At 41.0% G+C, this 23,073-nt stretch overlaps 3 protein-coding genes across 3 annotated transcripts; all 3 read left to right on the plus strand.

The window, feature by feature from the left end:
* Nucleotide 1: 1 nt before the first annotated feature.
* Nucleotides 2-1,241, plus strand: hoxa9b (homeobox A9b). Its single transcript, XM_076109487.1, has 2 exons — nucleotides 2-518; nucleotides 1,003-1,241. Exons 1-2 carry the CDS (start codon nucleotides 2-4, stop codon nucleotides 1,239-1,241), a joined length of 756 nt encoding a protein of 251 aa, XP_075965602.1.
* A 5,866-nt stretch (nucleotides 1,242-7,107) lies between these two features.
* On the plus strand, nucleotides 7,108-8,617 carry hoxa2b (homeobox A2b). The gene is made up of 2 exons (XM_076109277.1): nucleotides 7,108-7,459; nucleotides 7,938-8,617. The coding sequence occupies exons 1-2, from the start codon at nucleotides 7,108-7,110 to the stop codon at nucleotides 8,615-8,617; spliced, it is 1,032 nt and encodes a 343-aa protein (XP_075965392.1).
* A 3,427-nt stretch (nucleotides 8,618-12,044) lies between these two features.
* Nucleotides 12,045-21,147, plus strand: skap2 (src kinase associated phosphoprotein 2). The gene is made up of 13 exons (XM_076109442.1): nucleotides 12,045-12,273; nucleotides 12,622-12,727; nucleotides 12,826-12,851; nucleotides 13,075-13,173; nucleotides 13,904-13,984; nucleotides 14,305-14,388; nucleotides 14,494-14,618; nucleotides 14,982-15,045; nucleotides 15,242-15,364; nucleotides 15,555-15,629; nucleotides 17,214-17,326; nucleotides 20,702-20,805; nucleotides 20,923-21,147. The coding sequence occupies exons 1-12, from the start codon at nucleotides 12,234-12,236 to the stop codon at nucleotides 20,792-20,794; spliced, it is 1,029 nt and encodes a 342-aa protein (XP_075965557.1). The 5' UTR covers nucleotides 12,045-12,233; the 3' UTR covers nucleotides 20,795-20,805; nucleotides 20,923-21,147.
* The last annotated feature ends 1,926 nt before the right edge of the window (nucleotides 21,148-23,073 follow it).

A 23,073-nucleotide genomic window follows, 5' to 3' on the forward strand; every position in this document is an offset into this window, starting at 1 on the left:
AATGTCGATGTTGGGAACGAGTTATTACGTTGAATCGCCTCTTCTTTCCGAGCAGGAAGATATGGCATCGAGGTACTCGTCAGCTGCAGGGGTGGAGCAGACAATGCTCACCGAATATGGTGGACAGGAATCTTTCCCTTTGCAGGCGAAATCTTCTATTTTTGGTGGATCTTGGAGTCCCATCTCGGCCCACCCTCCAAACACCGCCACTCCGACCTATATACATCACCATTACACGAGCGGGGACAGCGATGGCATGTTTACGCGCTCCTGGGCGTTGGATCCGGTGTCTGCGTCGCTGTGTTTGACGGGATTACCATCGACAGCCATGCATTATGAGATAAAACCCGAACCTCTTATTGGGAGTGCTGAATGTACAACTTTGGAGACGCACACGCCTCTTTTGTCTGACATTGAAAATGGAGCGTCCCTTGCGGAGATTCCCTGCGAAACCACATCCGCGCCAAAAGCCACTGAAGAGAAACCATCAGCCAAGGACAAGACGGCGATAGATGCAAGTAAGAAAAATGTTTTCATTTTATTCCAGCCACTATTGTGGAGTTATTTGCATTAATGCAAATTACATGAATGGCTTGAGGATATGGAGGGATTGTTTTGGGTGTCACAGGCTTGGTTTAGTGTAAAAATGTGTAGTTTATGCTCAACGAAATTCAATAGTCTAACGGCATAGTGACATGCATGATTTTCGGCATAAAGAAGAGATATTCCTCAAGGTGATTAACACTTTAAGGTAAATTTGTACAATTATTTTAAAGGACTTGTTGACATTTCAAAGGTGAGGCATTTTGGCTATCTCCACTCCTCAAATTGATCAGTGCGTAGTGTAGATAAACCAAAAATAATTCCTATATGGGTATATAATATTGACAGGAGATGCATGTCCTTCTCACACTGGAAAGCCAATAGACCAGTGCTGTTTTTGAGTCCTATTTTTAGGGCATTAACTCTCTTGTCTCATGGTTTTGACCCCCCTGTTTCCAGATAACCCATCGTCCAACTGGCTTCATGCAAAGTCCACCAGAAAAAAGCGTTGTCCATATACAAAGCATCAAATCCTCGAACTGGAAAAGGAGTTTCTGTTTAACATGTATCTCCCCCGGGATCGTAGATACGAAGTCGCGAGAGTCCTGAGTTTGACCGAGAGACAGGTGAAAATCTGGTTTCAGAACCGCAGGATGAAGATGAAGAAAGACAACAAAGACCATCGGAGACAGAGTTAACTGGTTTTGGACCGATGGGGGATACGAGGGGGGAGGAGGGGCGGGAGAGAGAGAGAGAGAGAGAGAAAGAGAGAGAGAGAGAGAGAGAGAGAGACAGGGGTCCGTCTTTAATATTCCTGACCTGTTACACATGTTGTAAAGTTTGTGTCGTTAAAAACAATGCTGGATGTTTTTTCCCTATATGGTATCAGTGTTTCATGTTTGTAAGAGGACAAAGTCTCTCGTCAGAGTTTAGATGTTTTGGCGCACAGAAATAGTTAGTTAACTAATAGGCCATTTGTTATTTGCATGAAATGACCCTTGACAACTTGAATGTCTTTCAGCTACCTATTTGCATTGTTTAAGTTATTATTTTGCAATGTAGTTGTTTTTTTAACCATTAGGTTCATTTGTGCACTTCAAATACCTCGTCGTTCCTGTTTCACCCAAAAATAAAGAGTAGTTTGTATAGTTCATGAGACAATTATGACTTATTCATTTGTAATTAGTTTGCTTATAATATTAAAACACATTGCGGATTTATGAGATATTTTAGCAAAATATACACCATAGTTTAATAAAATTACTTAATTTAAGCGAACAATGCACAGCTCTGTTCGCTTAAAACATTTACAATCTTCTAAAAAATATTATAATCTTCACTTTTGTGACTGAAAATGAATTGAACTAAAACCTGTTTTTATTTCAGGATATAAAAGATTGAAATAGTACACTTTTTGTACGTCTTCTGGCTTGTAACCATTGAACTCAATGGCGCCAACAACCCCAATAAATCACAGGAAAATAATCCTGAGGCCTGTCCAGATATTCTCCCTCAGAAAGGTTTTTTTCAACCTCACTGGGGTGAAGTTACGTTTTAAGAACAATATTCATATGGTTTAATATTAGTATTATGGAAATGAGATTAGTCTTCATTTGATTGTAACATGGCCAAAAACTTTTGATTTTGAAAGAGCTATTTAGAGAGAACTGTATCACGAAACAAACGTAACCACACACAGCGATGCAACCATTTAAAATAGAAAGTCACAAGAGTGAGGTCAAATTTAAAAAAAACAACGAAACACAGTTCAGTATTTATAGATTATTTTGCATTTTAAAGGTCTTAATCGCATGTGCAGTACTTTTCATTACATTTCCGGCCTCTGGACGCCCTACAAACTAGATGCCCTCCTGCAGTAAACCACGATCACAGCCTCAACTGTTTACAAGGTGCGAAAATGGCAAAGCATGTAGGGGCTCCGTGACAGCAGTAAAGCAGCATTTCTAATGAGGCTCGGGCAAACATGTGATATTGTTGTGAGATAGAACACGCACACACACACACACTCACACACACACACACACACACACACACACACACACACACACACACACACACACACACACACACACACACACACAGATACATGTCCAGCCGCTGTTGTTATGTCAGGACTGCAGATGGGTCTGTCTTAAAACGTTTAATTACTTTACAACCGTCTACTAACAATTTGTCTGTCTCGCTGCAGAAACATCCATTTGTTGTTTTGTTGCAGCAGCAGAGCTCTCAGAACAACAGACACCCACAAACACAACAACACGTTTCACACACTGAGATGTGTTTCAAACAAATCACACAGTATACATCACTTTATTTGGTGAACAATTGTAAAATGGCACAGTTAAGAAAAAGGACAGTCAACAGTGTTCTGATGTCGGTGTCAGAGCTCAGTGCTGCTGTGCTCTGACCGCCAGCAGGTGGAGGCAGCAGCTCGTCTGAAGATCAACTCTCAAACTGGATGATGCGTTGACGGCACACCAAGAAACCACTCCCAATGTATTATAGACCTGCACCAGGTGTGTTGCTTTCGTAACCCTGCAGTTTCATTTTATGGTCATCTATGGCATGAATTGATCTTTGAAGATTACTTTTTAAATTGTATTAAAATAGTTTATCTGTAGTATTATCTGGGGCTATGAAATGTTCCAATAAATACTCACACATCAGAGATTCAATTGATATTTCATTTTAAAAAGGCAAAATATATAATTTTATGCCTATGGAATCAATAAATAATAATTTGGTGTGAGCATAATGTAATCACTTCCCTTTTGTCCAGGAGGCGGACTGGACCTCACTGGAACCGATGAACTTGAGGTCCTAAAAGTGAGAGATAGCCTATACCCTAAACCTCCGCTCTCTTTCCAGTTTCCCTCTGCACTCCCAAACCTCACCCTTTCCCCCCTCCCTCACCCCAAAAGGTCACCCACATGCAGCTCATTAAGTCTCTTATTCCTTTTTGGGAACACTGTAAAGATAAGCATGATACAATAGTGACCTTACACTATATACTATGTGTATAAACCTTCTGTAAAGTGTTTTCAGTCACTAGGCATTCCTGTCTGATCCCCCATGACTGTTTGGATGGATATCACCCGTGCAAACGGACATTTGAGGAGCGATGCTGCAGGAAAACAGAAAGTTGCTTGGCTGCTGTTTGCGGTGACCTCTCACGACCCCTATACATCAAACCTCATGACACCGCTGGTGACAGAGGAGGCCACAAGTGAACTCTGGAGGAGAAGTTCAGGGGAGTAAAGTCATGAGCACATGTGAGTCTGTTTCACTTATCAGCCTGTTGTTCTGGATGCAAGTGTTGCTTTTGTGATGTGTGTGTGTGTGTGTGTGTGTGTGTGTGTGTGTGTGTGTGTGTGCGTCATTACATAGGCCTTAACATGTTTGCAAATAATTTCTTGAAAATGACTGACCTCTGTATCGAGCCATGCTGAGAACACTTCAGATCAATGCAGTTCTCAAGTGAAACAGACATTTTAAGCCTGGACTTTGCTTTCTAAAGAGCTGCTTTATCAGCTATACTTCATATAATTCATTTTCCTGCCTTGTTATTATTGTTGTCAACGCCACATGAATTTGAAGTATACTATTTCTTCCGTAAAACGTGTTCTTATCCATTTTTACCTTCACAGGGCAACTGCGCAAGGAGACTTGAATCAATGGTCTCTTAAAATGGTGTTTTATATATTTCATTCCTTTTTTATAATCCCACATTTTTTGATAATTTTGTCTTCTTTTGATTTCCTGGGAGGCAAACAAAGGGCCCAGAATGACCATATCTGCGTTTTATCACGACATTTTCTCCACATGTCGAAGTGCAAAACAATTTGATTTGCGGCCCTTCCACGAGCCTCAAGTATCTGTCAAATCTTCTCATGAATCCAGGGGGCTCTATAAATAAAAATGTAATTTGGAAATCCTTTCGTGAACACTGCTTTGTTTCCAGGACACACACACACACACACACACACACACACACACACACACACACACACACAGGACCGTGAAGCTTACTCCTATATTTTTTTTGTTGCAATTCACACTTTTTAAGACGATTGGAATCATTTCAACAAAATATAAAAAGTAAAAAAAGACAAAACCTTGCTTATGCAGGATGTGTAATAAATGTATAATAAGCAATTACATTTGAATACATTTACCACATTTCACACTGAAAAACAAAACAGATGCACGTTTGGTAATTATGCAACTATATATGTTTAGTCTGGGTATACATTAGCATCACACTCCCAATAAATGGAAATAAGTGTACAACACAGTATAAGCTGTAAATTGTAATTGAAATATTTTTTCTTAAAATACAAAGAACAGTGGTCTCAGGATCGGCCTGCTTGCTTCCCAGATGTCTCCCGTTGTCTCAGAACAGACGGGAAACGCGCCGCTCCTCCTCACAGCTCCAGACACTGTTTTCTGACTCCATCCGCTCAAAACAAGCAGCAAAGCGTAGCGTTGTGTCTGCACAGCCCCGAACAAAAGCAGCAGAATTAAATCAAAATGTAGGTGCGATACAAAATGTTCAATGTTTTCAAGTCTGAGAACACAGGTTCTGTTGAATATTGTAGAGGTTGATTCATCTTTCAGAGGGCTCTTTGTTCTGTTTCTACACCTGTGTCGGTTTAAATATGGCCAGCTTTATACAGTCTATACAAAACAAACGTTAGATGCACATCAAATAAAAATAAATAGTAAATGAATGTGGTTATCTTAGATATTATATTTAGATGTATATCATTTGTCGCAATACATTATAACAATGAACAACACACATTGAATTCGGATTAATTTAAAGGTAATTTAATTGATTTCTAAGTCAGTCATTTGTCTGTTATCTTTCGTTTTCTAGCCTAATTTCTTCGGGAATATAAGGATATTAGTCGTTCGCAAAATCTTTACTATGCTTACATGTAAAAATAAGTCAAAATACACAGTTATATGAAGTAGAAATCAAACATTTCAAGCAAACGTGGTCAAACTGAATTATTCTTGAAACCGAACAGGCCAAAGAAAGACGTGTTCACATCTGACACGGAGAAAGGTATGAGACTGAATGGGATTTCTGCTGAATGGCAACACCCACTCACCTCAGCAAACAATCGATCCCATGTAAAAGCTTCTCCGTTCGTTTCTCTACCACTAACCAAGTCCTTTCCACTCCTCTGTGTTTTTTTGTGCCAGTATAGTCCTTTCTGAAAACGAAAAGCGACAGAGTTTCGTCTCTAGATGGATTTCTGATTTATTACTAAGCGAGTGGGCAAAAAGCTTTTGTGCGTAATGGCCGTGCGTCTCATCCGTACTTCTCAAGAAATCCCCACATTTCTAAATTGAAAACTTCTCCTACAGCCTACATAGAGAGTGGCTGTCCTCTTCCTGGCCATATATGATCTAAGGGAGTGTTAGATGGTTTAAATGTGTTCTTAGGGCAAGGAGCTGTCAGACCTTTTGGCGAGAAAGATTGATCACACACAGGCTACCAGGGCTCTTTGTTTAGAGCTTGAGCAATAAACAGCCATCACATCCCCACCTTTCCTCTGCCTCACAGCAGTGGCAAATCATTTCTACATTCCGCTATGTTATAACCAATGATGCTGAGGGGTAAGGATGATGGCTTAGGTCAATATCATCCCTAGGTGAAATAAAATAAATGAAATGGGATGTGGGACAGGGAGCTGTAAACTGTAAAATGGTGACAAATGTCTGTTAAATAACCCAACATGCCCTCTTACATTGACACAATTCTTTTTCAGGGTTTTTCCTAAAAAGACTTCGATGAGAAAGTACAACATAATGCATTGGGAGTCTGGGATAGAGATCAATTTACCCCAACATCTGACGAACTCAAAATCACATTGAAAAAAGGTAATCGTTCTCTCTCTCTGTCTCTCTGTCTCTCTCTCCTGTGGTGTGCGTTGGGGGAGGGTTCGACATGTTGGATGTCTGGTGCAGCTTTTCTTCTCTAAGAAAAACCTTCAAAAAAAGTCTCAAGATTAACGCCTTGGCGCTGATAACGACTGTGGGCGTCGCCGCATTATGAGACACAAATGTGACTGCTGAAATGATTTGTGCAGTGCCACGCTACAAATAAATGTACAAGCTCACAGACACCTACGTGCGCGTACCACAACTCATACGCGCGCATTTGTACGACTGACTGCGTGGACGCGCAAAGAAGGCGCGGGGGGGGGGGGAGGTTGTCGAACAAACTGACCCCCAAAAATGTGTAAATAAAGCAACCCCTACCCCCGGAATGAGGCGTTACCCCTCCGACTTTCTCGATCAATCACAGGGGACAGTGGCTTCTTTTGATAAAACACCCAAATTGTCATTGGGCAGATGCAATCATGTGACAAGCAGCAGGGTCTAATTCCAACCATGTCCTCAAGAAAGCAATAGTTTATGGCGCTGAGGTCTCCATACGACCATATCGAGTTTAGTAGTTTATGACAATAAACTGCTTATTGAAGTGAATTAATCTTAAAATCAGCGAGTTTTCAAGACAAGCAGGAGGAGATGAATTACGAATTTGGGAGAGAAAGTGGTTTTATCAACAGCCAGCCGTCGCTCGCAGAGTGCCTGACATCTCTCGCCAACCCTGTCGGTGATGCATTTCAAAGTTCATCAATCAAGAGCTCGGCGCTTTCACAGTCGACACTGATTCCTCCTCCTTTTGAGCAGACCATCCCCGGCCTGAGCCCGGGCATCCACGCACGCCACAGCCGCTCAAAGCATCCGCTGCAAGCTGGATCCTTGCCCCCGGAGTACCCGTGGATGAAGGAGAAGAAAAGCATCAAGAGAAATCAGACTACTGCTGCTGCTGCTGCGACCACGGCTGACTCCTCGCCACTCTACTTCTCCCCCCAAGGCAAGACATGATGATTAACAACCTCCATGCAAAAAGGCTCCTCGTTGTCTGAGGATTCCCCTCAACAAGGAGCTGCATTCCGGGCCTTGTGCAACGTGGGCGTCCCTTTAAGCCAATATAAGATTTTGATTTAAGCATGCTTAATCTCATCAAGTAACGCATTGACTTGTGATGCAGTGTAAGAGTGTTAATGTTTGACAGTAATGGAGAGTGATAGATTATTCTTACACGGGCCAGCAGCTGGCATGTTCATTAATCTTCACCCTCCATCCTGTCCTGTCCACGCAGACCCATCATATTCTGCCTGGGGCCCATAAATCTTCCCAGTCCCGGTGCTTTCTTGCCACAAGTTTCACCCCATGGAGCTTGTTTTTCTCCCCACACGCACACACACACCAACACATACACACACAACTGCATGTGTTTAATGTGTCTGATTACAAATATAATCTTTGGTTTATTTCTTTAGGTTCACCAGAGGTGCCAGAAGTTCTTGTTGGAGGTGGAGGGGCATCCCGGAGGTTGAGGACCGCGTACACCAACACCCAACTTCTGGAGCTGGAGAAAGAGTTTCATTTCAACAAATACCTGTGCAGACCGAGGCGAGTGGAAATAGCTTCTCTGCTGGATTTAACTGAGAAGCAGGTGAAAGTGTGGTTTCAGAACAGGAGGATGAAGCACAAGAGGCAGACCCACTGCAAGGAGAACCGGGACAGTGAGGGGAAATACACGTGTCTGGACGACGGGCCGGAGGACGAGTTTGAGCAGGCGGTGGACAGCAGCGCAGCTGGGACGCTCCTGGAGAGGGAGAGCTATTTCCACCAAAATACCTTAACTTCACAACAGTGTCAGAACGGCCACAATGAGGAGAACCAAAGCCCGGCGGTTACGCCTTTGAACAGCAATGAGAAAAATCTGAAACATTTTCCTAACCCGGCACCCACTGTTCCTCTCTGCGTGTCAACAATAGGCCCGGACAATGATCATTCCCCGGGCCTGGACGTTTCTTTGCAGGATTTCCACGTTTTCTCATCCTCCTCCTCTTTCTCACCAAGTTTGTCAGATTCGGCACAAAGTCCCCTGTCTTTATCATCCGAAACGTTTGACCTTTTCTCAGAAACATTCACAACAATCGACCTGCAAAACTTGAGCTACTGAAATATTTTAACATGTTTTATTTGAATTCAGACACTTGTGTGCAGTTTTTGTAATCGGTTTTAGCGATAATAGATCTCATAAATAAGGTAAGTTAAAGCAAAAGCAACACAGCTATTTAGCCTATGGGTAGTTTATACCATTAGGCTGCGAGAGGAGAGTTTATTTTTATATGGATTCGACTATAACTGAGCAGAATATTTTTCTTGAAATAAAACTTTGCATTGATTGGAAACAGCAGCGCTATTGTCTTATTTCACCGTGAGAAAGTTTGGAGAGCTCATTGATTGTAGGCCTTTAAAATAAAACATAAATATCTAAAAATATCGGCCAGAGGAGAAATTAATTATGTTCATGCATAATTCATAATGCTGAATGTAGTTTCTCACAGTATTCAAATAAGGATATTATAAACTGTTTAATTTAAAAGCCACGGGATATTTTCTGAATTATAGTCTCCGTTAATATGTTCTTGTGAATAAACTGTTGATTTTATAATCTCAAACTTCCCCAAACAAATAGCCAAATATATGCAGTGAGCACAGCGCACTATGGGATACAATTAACATGCAAGTAAAACAAATTAAAAATGGTATTTGCAGCCCAGTTTTTTTTTTTTTTTTAATCTTTGTTTATTTTCATTGATTTAGTTGAAATCTTTTTTTTTTCAACGTGACCATGCTTCTGGTATACAAACCTCAGTGATTTATCGGATCAGAAAAAAAGCAGATTCATTGCCCCCTCATGTTGAAACCCAGAAAAAGAACATTTGCAGTGAGAGTTGCCTGCTAGGAGTCCCAGGCCAAAAGCTGTGACTTTTCTTGGCTCTCTAATTAAATTTTATTGCCTATAAAACTCACAGCACTGATGGTGCTTGTTTATAGCCTGATCCGCAGCATACAATACTTTTGAAATTTAGAATCGCGTTTTATACGCCATTATGTTTTTTCAAAACTTTTTATGATTTCAAATTATTTACGGTTAATTCAATAATTTAATAATACTTTTTTTTGCCCTGAATTGTTTCAAATGTTAATTTATATTGTTCTGTACTTGCAACACAGTAGCACAACAGACAGGTAAATAGCAAAATGTATTTATAGTATTTTTGTTTTAATGAAGGTTAATATGGACCAAATTGATTCCGTCTATGCGGGTAAAGGAATCCCTCACACCGACCAGTTGAGCCTCGGCTCGATGAAGCGCAGAGAAGCCACAATGTCACAGCCGTGGTGGCTGTTTTTTAATAGGATGCTGATATTAAATCTTTAGGGGCAATGGTCGATGAAAAGCCAGAGATTGTTCCAGGAACCACAAGATTAACAATCACGCTGATCAATTACTCTGACCAGAGTCTGCAGGCAACGTGATTCATTTATAGCCTCCGCATCTCAGGATTGTGCGGTTATACTTAGAGCCCCACAGCAATGATAAAAAAAAAGGTGAGGCGAGGTGGTGAACTAATATTCCTACTGAGATATGGTACTAAATGATGGCGAATTGTGAACCTCTTGAAAATAGGTCGGGAAAACTCTAAAAGGCCCAGGAGGCAGAGAGAAAGTCAGATTTGGTTTTGGTGCTGCTGAGCTCATTTTAAATAGTATGTTCACACTGTGTCAACATGTCAGTCTACAGAGTCTACAGGCTAGATTAACCACAAATACATGCTCATTGTTTAAAAAAAGGGCAGTCCTTATTCCAAGGGCACACTCTATAGTCTCTTTTAATGAGCACGAAATAAAACGTGGGATACATCATGCTTTTTTTCCACATCCACTGATTTCACCATTACAAATTATTGCATAGTTAATCATCACATTCATGAATTTAATTATCTAATTTCTTTATCATGTATGGTTACATGAAAGAGTTTGGTGACTTTGAGAAGCTTGGTCATCCAGTAAATCATAAACACGTAATGAGTGAAAGGAGAGGAACCAATCACAAGGAGGAGATGAAGCTTTATGGGAAATAGGAAACAACACTGTGCCAGCAGATCCCTCCCTACACACACACACACACACACACACACACACACACACACACACACACACACACACACACACACACACACACACACACAGGTCGAAGGTCAAGCTGGCTCTCCTTTCCTCTCCAAGCTGGGAGGAACTACTGCCAGGTCAGGAGGGGGTCAGGTTTTGAATGACCTCAGAGGATTCGTGGCTCATAAAGAATGTACCGGTTACTCAGATAACTCCCAACAGGAAGTCAGAGTGTGTGTGCAGAAACAATAATATTCATGCAGAATATGATCTTAGCTGTGGAATGCAATCATACATCGCCAATCAGACTAAGACTAAAAGGGCTGGTGCTCCTTTTCTCAGGGTCATTCTGAATTAACATCCATAACATTTTCACACTCAATCAAAGATATGAAGAAAAAGTGTGTAGAAAGAAGCATCACTGTTTTTCTGTATGAACTATCTTTGGATTTAAATCATCAAACCAACTTTTCCTCTCTGAGGAGAGACAGCTGATAGACAAATACAAATGGATGTTGTGTGGATGTTAAGTCTTTTCCAAAGCTGGACTGAAGCTAGAGTAAATAAAGTGTCTCATGGGGAAGAGTCTGTGTGTCTGGCAGCACTGACAAACTCCGTCCACCACCTGCAGCTAAAGTAAAAGCTAAAGCTTTTCATACAGCCCCTCCAGAGCTGCACTGACATTTCTGTCTCATTTCTCCACAACACCAGGCTATACAGTTCAAAGGCTCCGTCTTTAAACCTGGATTGGGTGATTCTTCCTGTCAAAAGATGACTAGTGAATAACTGACACCTTTATAAACAATATGACGACCGGCTGCTTCACTGAATACACATGAGGCACCACAGGTTTCCCTTTATATAATTAGTGAGTTATTTTATTTGACTTGCACTGGTGCATTGATTGCATCAGGCAGGATGGGACAATTGTATTTGTCATTGATTGTACAATAGAAACTGATTACAAACTGACTCACAAATGAGATGCCAATGATGCAAATATTTAAAATGTGCAGTAATAAACCAATGCAGCAGAAGTTGCACAGGCTCCTTCAAACATCTATGTTGCTCAACGGCGAAAGAAAAACTTGCAGAGAACCCTGCAGAACAGTTTTATATAATTGCCATAGCTTATTAATGATCCCTGTTTAGATTTACAATGTTGACATATTCATAAATCCAAAGTGCTTGCATCACTGTAAAAAAGACACTCACAAAATGTGTCCAGTGAGTCAGTCACAGTCTTAAGTGCCAGATAAATATGATCTGGAATCAATCAAAAATATGATCAGGCGTTATCCGCTGACTTTATTAGTCTGTAAAGACTCGTCGCTCCATTAAAGCATCAACTCCCGTCATCAGTAGCAGACACAACTATATATATATATATGCACACACACACACACACACACACACCATCTGATGAAGTAATACACGCCAGTTTGGATGTTGAATAAGGCAGTGTTCAGTGTTTATTTTTGCAGCGGAACTGTGTGGTCAGTTATAAATAATTAGCAGATTAACTTCCGTGTCCGTGAACTCATTGCTGCTTCCGTATCATGTGAAGTTCCCCTCGTTGGACGGTCCACTGCTGCCACGAACAAGCTCTCATAACAATGCGTGCGACTCCCGAGGAGTTCACGACGCTGATTTCAGGTAAAACCTTCATAAGATAATGTTTGTTTGCCCACGCGGGTTGTTTTCCTTCTTCAGTGAGGGCTCGTGCCACAAAGTCTAGCTTTTAAGAGACCCTTTCGTAAAGAAAAAGGGGAAGCGCAGACTCTGTACGACTAAGCACCACAGAACTGCTGCTATTTCATTCATGCTGATGGGTTTTAAACAATGCACTGCCAAAGCTACAAACTCATGTATTGTGCTTTTGAAAGGGAATATGATCTCCAGCAGTAGTGGGCAATTTGGCTGCAAAAAAGAAAACGTCACAATCAGTATGTGGTGATTATGAATGTTTTACCTGGTGTGTTTTTTTTTTTTTTTTGCATCTAGACCTAGAATATTTTCTCTCTGATGGATTAAAAGGGGAAAATCTAAGCAAGAAGGCAAAAGAGAAGAGGGACGCCTTCATCAAGCGGATTAAAGAGGTCAAGTTGGGGTAGGTTGTCTGTTTGCATATACATCAGATAGTGGTTTTAAAGATCCTAATGCAAAACATGATAATTGTTAACACCAATTTACTGTTCCCCCCAACAGTTTCCCAGACGATTTCAAGGACAAAAGTGAGTGTTGGTTTTCAACTTTACTTAATATACCAGTGGTTCCCAACCTGGGAGTCGGGACCCACACAAGAGGTCACAGCATGAAAAACAGTTTGAAAAGGGGAAATCACTCTTCAAATACAATGCTCACGCCTGATACAATTGCACAACAGGTTGGGACTCACTGTGTTACAATATAACATGTACCGTAACTGCACTTAACTGCACTTTTTGTGTACTCTAGGTGGAGATGACTCCGATGATGAGGAGGAAGTTGACAGCAACAACGATGGAGGGTCGCTGCAGTCAGAGCGTGCCGACAAGGATGAAGATGCTTTTGACGGTAAGCCACAAGCACTTACCAGACGTCCAAAAAGTTGACTTGCTAACAAGCTTTGGATTAAATGATTGAAAATTGCATCTCAGCATGAAAATATACACATGTTTGGCTCTGCTCCTTGGAGAAAGTGACTTTGAGTGGCACAACGAGGGAGGCATTCCAACTGTAACTTGGCAACATACTTGGGAAGCAATTTGGGAGGCACAACAGCTACTCCCACCACCTCTTTCACCCCAGCGCTTTGACAGGCTTTATTGCTCTCAGCCACAATCTGGGGACTGAACATTACTGCCATGGTTGTAGTTTGAGAAAAAAACATGCCTCGATATATACAGTAGCTTTAACCTTGTATGCTCCATCGTGGAAATATATAAGATTTTGTATTTACTTGTATCAGGGAAATCCTTGTGAAGTGGCTATTAGGGGTCTGGGGTTTATGGTCTGCAGGCAGCTGCCAGTTTTATGGCTGCTCTTTCACACAAAGCAACTTTGACACAGCAGTTGAACATTTGCATTGAAGTTGCACGCTGCAAGGGGAATCTCCTCCAGGGAGAAGCAAAATATTGCCGAGTGGAGCTTCCATAGCTTTTACTACTTATTTAAACATCAGTCAAACGTACACGTGATAAACTAAATACACGACGTTAGTCAGAAACCCATTTGTTCATGTTTAACATTTTTAAAACAAATGTAATTTTCACTTTTACATATTGAAAACACTTCTCTTCACCAGGTGGCCATCAGTCCCCACCTGTGGCGGCTCAGGACCTGACATCTGTCTTTAAAGCGGGATACCTTGAGAAGCGCAGAAAGGGTGGGTGCTTTGATGATTAGACGCCTATAATGGAGACGATGTCGACACTCCGTAAGCTCCGAGCTCCAAAAGAAAGATTGATGTTTTGTTTTCACTTTCAAGGTCCTCTTCAGGGATGTGAACAAAAAGCAGGCTATTAACTGTGTAAAGGCAAAACATGTCAGCTCCACCTACACCCAGGATATCACATGATCTAACAACCAGAATCCCTTTGCCATTTTCACATTTTTTGCAACATACAGCTCTGATTGCCCCCTAAATAAACCAGACAATGAACTATCTCTTCTATGGTGAGATTATTGTTGGTTTTCCTTCCCCAGATCACAGTTTTTTTGGCACCGAGTGGCAGAAGAGATGGTGCGCTCTAAGTCATCATACCTTCTACTATTATGGCAGTGAAAAAGGTACTTTTTGAAGTGGATGGATATTTGGCATTATGCTTTTGAAAGTGACATTGCAGTTGTTGTATCTGAACCATGAATGATGATGTTTTAATTTCCTGTAACCAGACAAGCAGCAGAAGGGGGAGTTCAGTATCGATGGTTACACTGTCCAAATGAACAGCACCTTACGCAAAGACTCAAAGAAAGACTGTTGCTTTGAAGTAACGGCTCCAGACAAGCGAGTCTATCAGGTGCGCTCGTCTCTTGGTGATGATTTGAGTCACTGCTGTTCTATGTGTGCTTCCTAATTGAAAAACAAATGTGGACTTGAGATGTGCCATGTTTAAAACTTGGCAAGGCCTGTGTGTACATGAACTTCATTAACTCGTTATTCTTAAAAAGCTATTCATTCATTTGACACTGCTGCCTTTGCAATGGCTCAACCTGACGCGCATATTTAAAAAGTCTAAATGAGTGTTTCTAACATTCAGGCTCTTCCATGCGGAACATTTTACTATGCATAAATGCAGTATTATTTGTTTATGTTAATTGATATATGTAGAACTGCATATTGCACTGACTGCAGTTTTCATTTCTCTTCTCTTTCATCATAGTTCTGTGCGTCATCGACGAAAGAGGCGGAGGAATGGGTGAAACAGATAGACTTTGTTTTGAGAGGTTTGAACTGTTTCAATCATAAGAAAAACTCATGTTTATGCTCTATAACTTTAGAAACGGCAACATTTGTTTCTTAATGAATTAAAAAATCAAAAATGTTCTCTATTACCATCAAGTACTGTGTGCGTGTGTGTAGGTGTAAGTATAAGTCGAGTTTTTGTGTGTATAAGTCAAATGTACTATTTCCTGTTTGTAGATATGACGGGAATCATCCCAGAAGATGAAGAGGAGGACCAGCAAATGTACGACGATGTTGGACCCATGGAAGATATAGCTGAGTCTGAGCTGATCGATGAAGACATCTATGAAGAGCTCCCAGGTCCGACCACGCGTCGTATCACTGTGACGATCTCTGTTGTCCTTCAGAACGTGAACAAATTGCATGCATCTCTTTCATATTGTTTAAAAAATGCTAATATCCATTTCTCTGCCCACTACTTCGACAGGTAACCATAACCTTTAATTCATAGCACACACTCATCCATCAATATCTTGTCTTGATTCTCCAGAGGATGACATCCCCGCTCCAGCAAAGCCTCCTCCAAAGTTGGAGCCAGCCGCCAAACCTGCTCCTCCTGCTTCAGGTACAAAGCACAGACATTTGTGTTTGTTCTGCACAGATAGGAGTGGTATGTTTAGTTTGTGGATTAGAGTGTAGTGACTTTCACTACATAGACAGAAGACACAATGGAACTGTGATCCACAAGTTAACATTCTGTCACTTATAATTCAACCTTCTAAGCTGCAGTTTGGAAGAAGTGACATTTTAAGAGGAAGTTTCTGTGAAAATGAAAGTTAACACAATGCTGGAAATAACTGTTAGCTGGCCGACTTCCTTTTGCAGTAAGTGACGTATTAAAGTTGTGTAAGTGCAAAAATAACATGCCATCTGTCTCTATGTACTTTATCTTTTTTTAACTTTCCCACAACATTAACACACACCGAGGGTTTCCTCGGTCCCACTTTAACATTAACTACCAAGAACCTAGTGTCCTGATTCCTACTACTGTGTACAGCCTACTATAATGTTATGTTTTTGGTTTGCAGTATTTCTATTTACTATACAAAAAATATTTACTATTTCATACTAACAGAAAATTATGGAATACATATGATGTGCAAAGGCAAACAACTTGTGGCTTTACAGTACAGCTAAAACGAATGATTTTTTTTGTCATTATCGATAAATAATTTAATTAATTTTTAATAAATAATTAAAAAAATAATCATAAAAAATGTCAATCACAGGTGACATCTTTGAAATAACAGTTTTGTCTGACCAACAGTCCCAACTCCAAAGAGATTCAGTTTAATTTATATAAAACCGAGAAAAGCAGCAAATCCTCACAATGGAAAGGCAAATACGCTTTTGCTTGAAAAATATCTCGATGAATCGTTTGTCAATCAAATAATCAACTAATCGTCTTCTTTACAATGTCACTGCAAATGAATCCAGACCAGGACAAAGCTATATATTTTTTGTATATGTTTTCTGAGGTGTTCCAGGAGTGTTCCAGCCTATTTATTGAAGGCTGGGAGATGGTCTTGAGCTATGGGGTATGGCGCATACGCAGTGTAACTGGAGCTGAGATGTTGGAGGGTTACGCTTAAATGGATGGCGGCAGATATACAGTATACCGTTTTCAAATATGAAGCATTTGTTTATGGTCTTTTATGTAAGATCTTTTTCAATCATTGCAGAATGGTAATCCTCACCCATAAAGTAGGCTGCTGTGGCACACTCCCTGCGAACGCCTCGATGAAATCATCCTCATGTTCTGTAATGGTGCGCCAGCTAGTGAGCCTTCCAGCAACTGCAGACCTGATTTGACTGCATGCATGTGTTTCACCTCAATGAAGTGACTCATTATGAAACCTTGACCCTCCTTGGAGATGTTTAGTCTCCGTCCAAAGTTTTTGAAGTCTGCACACTGTTTTGAGCGTACCTTTTGTCCCTTTGCCAGTGTGAACATACTCAAAACCTAGTAGGTAGCATGAACTTGGCATACAGCTGTTGTCTGCCTCCAGTTCTATTTTAGGCTCTCCACTGCCTCCTGTTGGTTTTGCTGCACACAAACAATCACTGCTGCATCTGACATGTGCACTTATTGTTGTCACTCACAGTAGAAAATATCGCACCTAATCTGTTGTTCCGCTTTTCCATGCAGTTGATAAAAGCACAGACTACCCCAACTTCTACCAGGGCTTATGGGACTGTGCGGGGGGCCACCCAGATGAGTTGTCCTTCAGGCGTGGAGATTCCATCTACATACTGAGCAAGGTATGGTCAGGGGTAAAACATTTGTCCCTTAATGAGTGTTTTCTTGATGCCTAGTGAAACCAGGATGAGCTCAAACCCAACAGTGATGCAAAAGTTATGAGATGGGGTTTGTAGTCGGAGTGGTTCTACTGGCCTCAGACCACCTAAAGTGAGTTTTTTTAGGCCCTCAGAGGAACCGACTATTCATATTCTTTACCGGCAGCACCTGGCCCACCGCCTGGAGGTGGACGACTGATGGTAAAGAGGCAGACTGCGCTAGTGGCTCTCTCCCTGGCACAGTGACGGGGATTAGTTGTGTCACAACGGAAACTGTTTTAGTGCTGCTGGCGGAGGCTGAGCTTAGCTGGCACACAGCGCCATTCCATCACTTCCATCTGCACTGTTTCAGCACGTTGTGGCTGCTGCCATGCCAGGCGGTGAGCAGCCCTCAGCCCACACACCTCTCAGACGTCTCTCTCGCCTCGCCAAATAGGAATGTGTGTTCTCAGGAAACCCAGGCTCAGTCCGGCACTCTATTTCAGAGCAGGTGAGGACGTGTAGTGGATGCAGAATTTCCGAGGCTTGTCGGCTAGCTGTGGGTGCCAGGTATTGAGAACTGAGGAGGTTTTTTGCCTTTTATTATGTAACTAAACAGGAGTCCTTTTGTGCTTCAGTAGTTTATATGAAACTGGAATTTGATTTTGATGTGATACATTTAACAAGCTTTTTTCATTGCAAATAAGTCAAGGAATTCTATACTCTACAGATGCATGTAGACCCTTGTGGTTTGTGTGAAGTGAAATGTGCTCCATCTAGACTGGCTATATTTCCTGTCTGGTTTGTTTTCTATGGAGCATGAAGTCAACTGAGACAACTGTTGTCAGCTGGCCAGATCCTTTGCCAAATTCAAGTCTGCCATCTAGTGGTATGTAAAAGCCATGAAGATTTGAAAATCGTGACTGAGCTCCAGTTTTTATGTAAAAACCTGAATTATAATTTTGACTAATAATTACATTTCTTTTTCAGTCAGGAGCATAGGGCGTAGGCTGTAAGAACAATATATTTTCATTATTGATTACTCAGTTTTTTCTGATTTATCAATTAAATGCTTTGTTTTTAAAATGTCAGAAAATAGTGGAAAATACCACCCAACATTTGCCAGAGCGTCGGCTGACATCTATAGATTTTTTTTTTTTTTTTTTTTTGACTGACCAACTGTACAACATCTAGATAAAAAGGCATCAAATGTTCCCAATCAAGAAGCCCAGATGTTCAGCTATTTTGTTTGAAAAATGACTAGAGCAAATACAATGGATCATCAAAATTTTTACTCTTTTGTAAAAATTTAATTGATTCAGCACGAATTGCAGGAAACAAAGCAGACAGACACCATCTATACTCATCGGCCAAATGCCCGTTTATGACTCCTTCTTCGTGTGTGAAGAAGAACCAAGAGTTAAGTTGCCCTTTCACTCAGACTGGGAGTGCCATTAGCTGAAACCTTGGTGTTGGGGGTTGTGGCCTGCTGCGAGGGCAATGACCATAAAACCTGTCTGGACTGCAGCTTAAGGGACAGTCGACTCCTCCCCCCCCCAGTCGCTCCCCCATTCTACTTTCCCCCTCTACCCTGTGTCCCTCCCCCATTCCAGAGGCCAGAAATAGCTGTAGTGTTACAGCTTCGAGACCCCCCAGTCAGGACCTGGATGTGGACTATAGGGCTTGACTGGGAGTGAGGGAGAGTGTGTTGTCCGAATATGCTGCACCACCCCCCTCCCCCCCCCCCCCCCCCCCGTCCCCCCCGTCCCCCCGTCCCTCCCACGTCACAGCACATAAAACAAATCAAGAGATGTAACATCTCACTTAACTGAAGTGGCTAGATGGGTTGCTAAAAAGTAAACACTGTCCAAACATGTTACTGCCGTTGTTATCGTGCCTGCACATCTTTTCACCTCATCACTTGTCGTACAGTTTGTGCTTATAAACTGATGCATGAGCTGTGGAGCGGTTCATTTGGCATAAGTAATTACATCATGGGACAGTCCAGTTGTGTGGTAATGTGTGCTTTGTCACAGTGTGTGGTGTCATTAGTCTTCCACAGCTCCGTCTATATGTTCTCATGCTGTGTGCCGCACTCACTCGAGCACAACTTATTTGCGAGGCAGAACTACACAATGAGGTGTTGCGTTTTTTCAAAGGCTAGCTGCAGGAAGTCATAACGTGCGCCCTCGCTCTCTTACACACACCTTATGTCAATCTGCTATATTATCCCTCGGGGCCTTGTGAAATGTCATTGTAATCATGAGACACATTAATTATTATTATTATTTTTTTTTTTTTTGTTTTGTGATGTTTGATTTGCTGTTAATACTTAAGATCTACTAAATTACTTTTTACTGTATTCATGTCCTGTGTATAAATATTTGACATGGACAGTGAGTCAAGCGCCTTTTTATCTGACGTGATGAATGGGCCATCTCCACACAACGGTCAGTGCTAGCCATAACTATTGTGATGTTCTTGTGTCTAATCCTACCATAAGATCACTTACATCCATTACTCTCTCCTGGGAATAACTGGACACAGATGTGGTCCCTCCTCGTCCCTGAGTTTTGGCATAGATTTGAAACATTGTGCGGGTTCCTCTTCCTTCAACCTTGTTAGTACATGAGCCCCAGTGCTGATTCATGGGAAGGCTTTGATGTGAGGTCAGGCTCTTGGCCAGAGGGAGAGAGAGAGAGAGAGGGGGGGGTATTCTCCTCTTGTGTCAGATCTCCCCTCACAGTGTTCCCCTCGCATCTCAGCATGCTGACAGCCATTTGGAGCTATTACTTGTCATGCTTTGACAGATTTATGTGTGATGTGTTCTATGCACACTGAGGTTTTTGTGTGGAGGATGTGTGTGCAGTCTCAAAGGCGATGGCGGGTAGAGGGGCAGGACAGGGAACAGGAGATGTGAAGTTGTTGATGGGATGAAGGTGTTGCTTTGGAGGTGAGAGTAAAAAGAAAACAAAGGAGATTTTGTAAATAGTTAACTGCTGCTCTATGGAGCTTTCCCATCAGACAACATTTAATAATTTTAAGATAAACCTCAGCTCTGTGGTGTGATGATAAATGGCGACTACATTAATTAAAAGTAGGGCTGCCCCCTCTTAGTTGATTAGTTGACTAATTGATTCTTTTGGTGTTAGTTGACTAAGATTTCTTCAGCTGAATAGCCATTTTTAATGACTTTTTTTTTTTTTCAAGATCTGTCAATTAAATCAACTAATCGATTACTATATAAGATCGTATGAGTGTTAGTCGACTTAGAATTTCTTCAGTTGAGGACAGCCATGATTAAAAATGACGAGGAGACGCGGACTCACTCTTATCATCTTCCATTCGGTCCCGTTTCAGGAGTACCAGAGCTTTGGCTGGTGGGTCGGAGAGAAGAATGGAACAGTAGGAATCGTCCCCAAAGACTTCCTGATGGAGCTTTACGTGCTATAAATACACCTCATGTAAGTTGCTCAGACCTCATGACTGCAGTGAACAAGGCTCTTACACTTGTTTTAGGATCAAAATGTATATCTGAAGTTAACCCATTTGATCTAACAGGTACTTTGTGTAATTTCCAGGATCATTCCCTCCCGTATCAACTGTAGAAGATTGATGCTTGGATGGAAAGATTTTCCTATGACTGAAATACATATTTAGGAGTATTTTTCTACAATATCTGCATGTTGCACCGCTTGTTTGTATTTGTTTCCTATCCAAGATACAGTTTTTCCACACTATTTCACTCACTGCTTTTGGCAAATTTGATATTTGCAAATGGTTAAAAAATTAAAGATTTAAACATATCTGTTGTTTCAGAGCATTTCTTTTAATTATTATTATTTAACCTGCGATTTAAGCCACAAGGTGGCAATAGAGTCTCTTCAAAGGTCATAGATTACAGCCTCTGTAGCAGAGATGCTCAAGGCAGAAATGTCATACACAAGTTTTTTTTTCTTTTGTTGCCTCAGGACACAAGTTTTTAAATTATGTTTGCAGACTGAATTAACATTAACAATTGACAAGAGACAGGAAGAATGTTAACAGCAGAAATTAATGAAAAAAACAATGCGATGGAGATTTGTCGAAGTATTTTCTTAGGAAATAAACCATTAACATGTGTATAGACATAAGGAAAAAGTGCATTTGTCAATAATATTTAACCCAACGGAATCACATTATTCTCTCTTTGTAATTCTCTGCAGTTAACATCAGGCTACTGTCAATATCAAATCCTGCATGCACACCAAACATATGTACACAACTCCCTGGATAAATGAAAAAAATATTCATTTATTTTTAAAAATTAGTTTATTTATCTGGTCAGCACTTTTGTTCCAAGCTTGAAAGGGACAGTTTTTTTTATGACACCTGAGAGACCCTGCTGGGCGGAGGATCACAGCGAGCAGATGGTTGGCTGTGCTGCTTGTACACTAATAAGACAGCCACCCACACAAATAGCAGGGATGCTTATCACCCTCTGAGGGGCTGTTTGACAGCAGGCGAGGTGGCGTTAGCCAGGCAAATCCCTCCGAGGTTACATACATACTGTACATATCTTTTTACAGCCTCCTCACTGAAATACCAAAGTTTTAAAACTATTTTATCTGTCGGGGTAATCCGCTCCTTTTCGGTTTGCTTTGGACAAAAGGGGCCTTGTCAAGGTTTTCTCAAGGTTGTGAGAAAATGTGAAGGAAAATGTGTTCATTAACCAATAACTCACTGTATCTTTCTTTCCCTCTTCCCACTATTTTTTCCTTGCTCCTGTCTCTCTGTTTTGTTCCTGTTGAGTGATGAGCTAGTCCTCTGTCCGCTGGGTGACATTCAAAGCCAACATAAATCCTGCTCTTTACGGTACAGTGCGGCGATAAAGCCTCTCTGCTAATTGGAGATGTAATGAATTACCATAATTAGTTATTGAATATACTACATTGAATATAGAGAAGAAATGCCTAATTTTAGGGGAGGAAAGTGATGTAGTGAAACAACGGGATATTCACAGAGTGCCGATCAGACAAAAAAAATTAATGACAATGGCTGAGCGTGTGTTATTCCATCATTTAGGTAGATTATCAACACTTAAAACATGTTTTGGTGCTGAAGTTGAGTTGCTGATTTAATACATAAACACAAATATTTCTTTACTGCTGACTTGGTATTTCCCCCTAAGAGTCCTCCTTTTAATGTTAGGCTATGGGTTAGGTTGCCAAAGGCAAGTAAGGCTAAAAATTGCCTCTCATTTTATGTGCCAATAAAGGATTTCCTTAATGGATGTCAACTACACCCCATCCCCCTCCGTTAGATTTGGACAGCCATATCTGCAAAATATACAGGTTCTTTTATTGCAATTTAACATCAAGATATAATGTTTCATAGATAAATGCCACCGTGCCATTAATCTAGTGAGCACTAAATTACACTAATGATACCAGAATATCTCTAATTAATACAAGCAACCATAAAGATACATTTTTACTGGTCAAATATATATAGATTGAGCTGCTGAGTAATAATAAATACAATTTGATTTGCTGAGAAAGATGATGGAAATATAAAACAAAATTTCCCGACAGGACAGAATACATTCGTAGTCATTTTTTAGAGACAGTTCATACATCATGGCTCATGTATATCATTCTTACGCAGCCAACTATAATTTATACTTCAAATAAGCAATATTCCCATACCTCTGTTAATGCATGCCTTCTGGGTAAACAACTCAGGACGTTATT

The sequence above is a fragment of the Anarhichas minor genome, unplaced genomic scaffold (genome assembly GCF_050575085.1).
Source record: "Anarhichas minor isolate MPS153535 unplaced genomic scaffold, ASM5057508v1 ptg000041l, whole genome shotgun sequence".
NCBI lineage: Eukaryota > Metazoa > Chordata > Actinopteri > Perciformes > Anarhichadidae > Anarhichas > Anarhichas minor.

Coding starts and splice junctions, on each gene's coding strand:
- hoxa9b (XM_076109487.1), top strand. CDS start 2: ATGTCGATGTTGGGAACGAGTTATTACGTTGAATCGCCTCTTCTTTCC. Junction 519..1,002: donor CAAGACGGCGATAGATGCAA/GTAAGAAAAATG, acceptor CCCTGTTTCCAG/ATAACCCATCGTCCAACTGG.
- skap2 (XM_076109442.1), top strand. CDS start 12,234: ATGCGTGCGACTCCCGAGGAGTTCACGACGCTGATTTCAG. Junction 12,274..12,621: donor GTTCACGACGCTGATTTCAG/GTAAAACCTTCA, acceptor TTTTGCATCTAG/ACCTAGAATATTTTCTCTCT. Junction 15,046..15,241: donor GATAGACTTTGTTTTGAGAG/GTTTGAACTGTT, acceptor TCCTGTTTGTAG/ATATGACGGGAATCATCCCA.
- hoxa2b (XM_076109277.1), top strand. CDS start 7,108: ATGAATTACGAATTTGGGAGAGAAAGTGGTTTTATCAACAGCCAGCCG. Junction 7,460..7,937: donor ACTCTACTTCTCCCCCCAAG/GCAAGACATGAT, acceptor TAGGTTCACCAG/AGGTGCCAGAAGTTCTTGTT.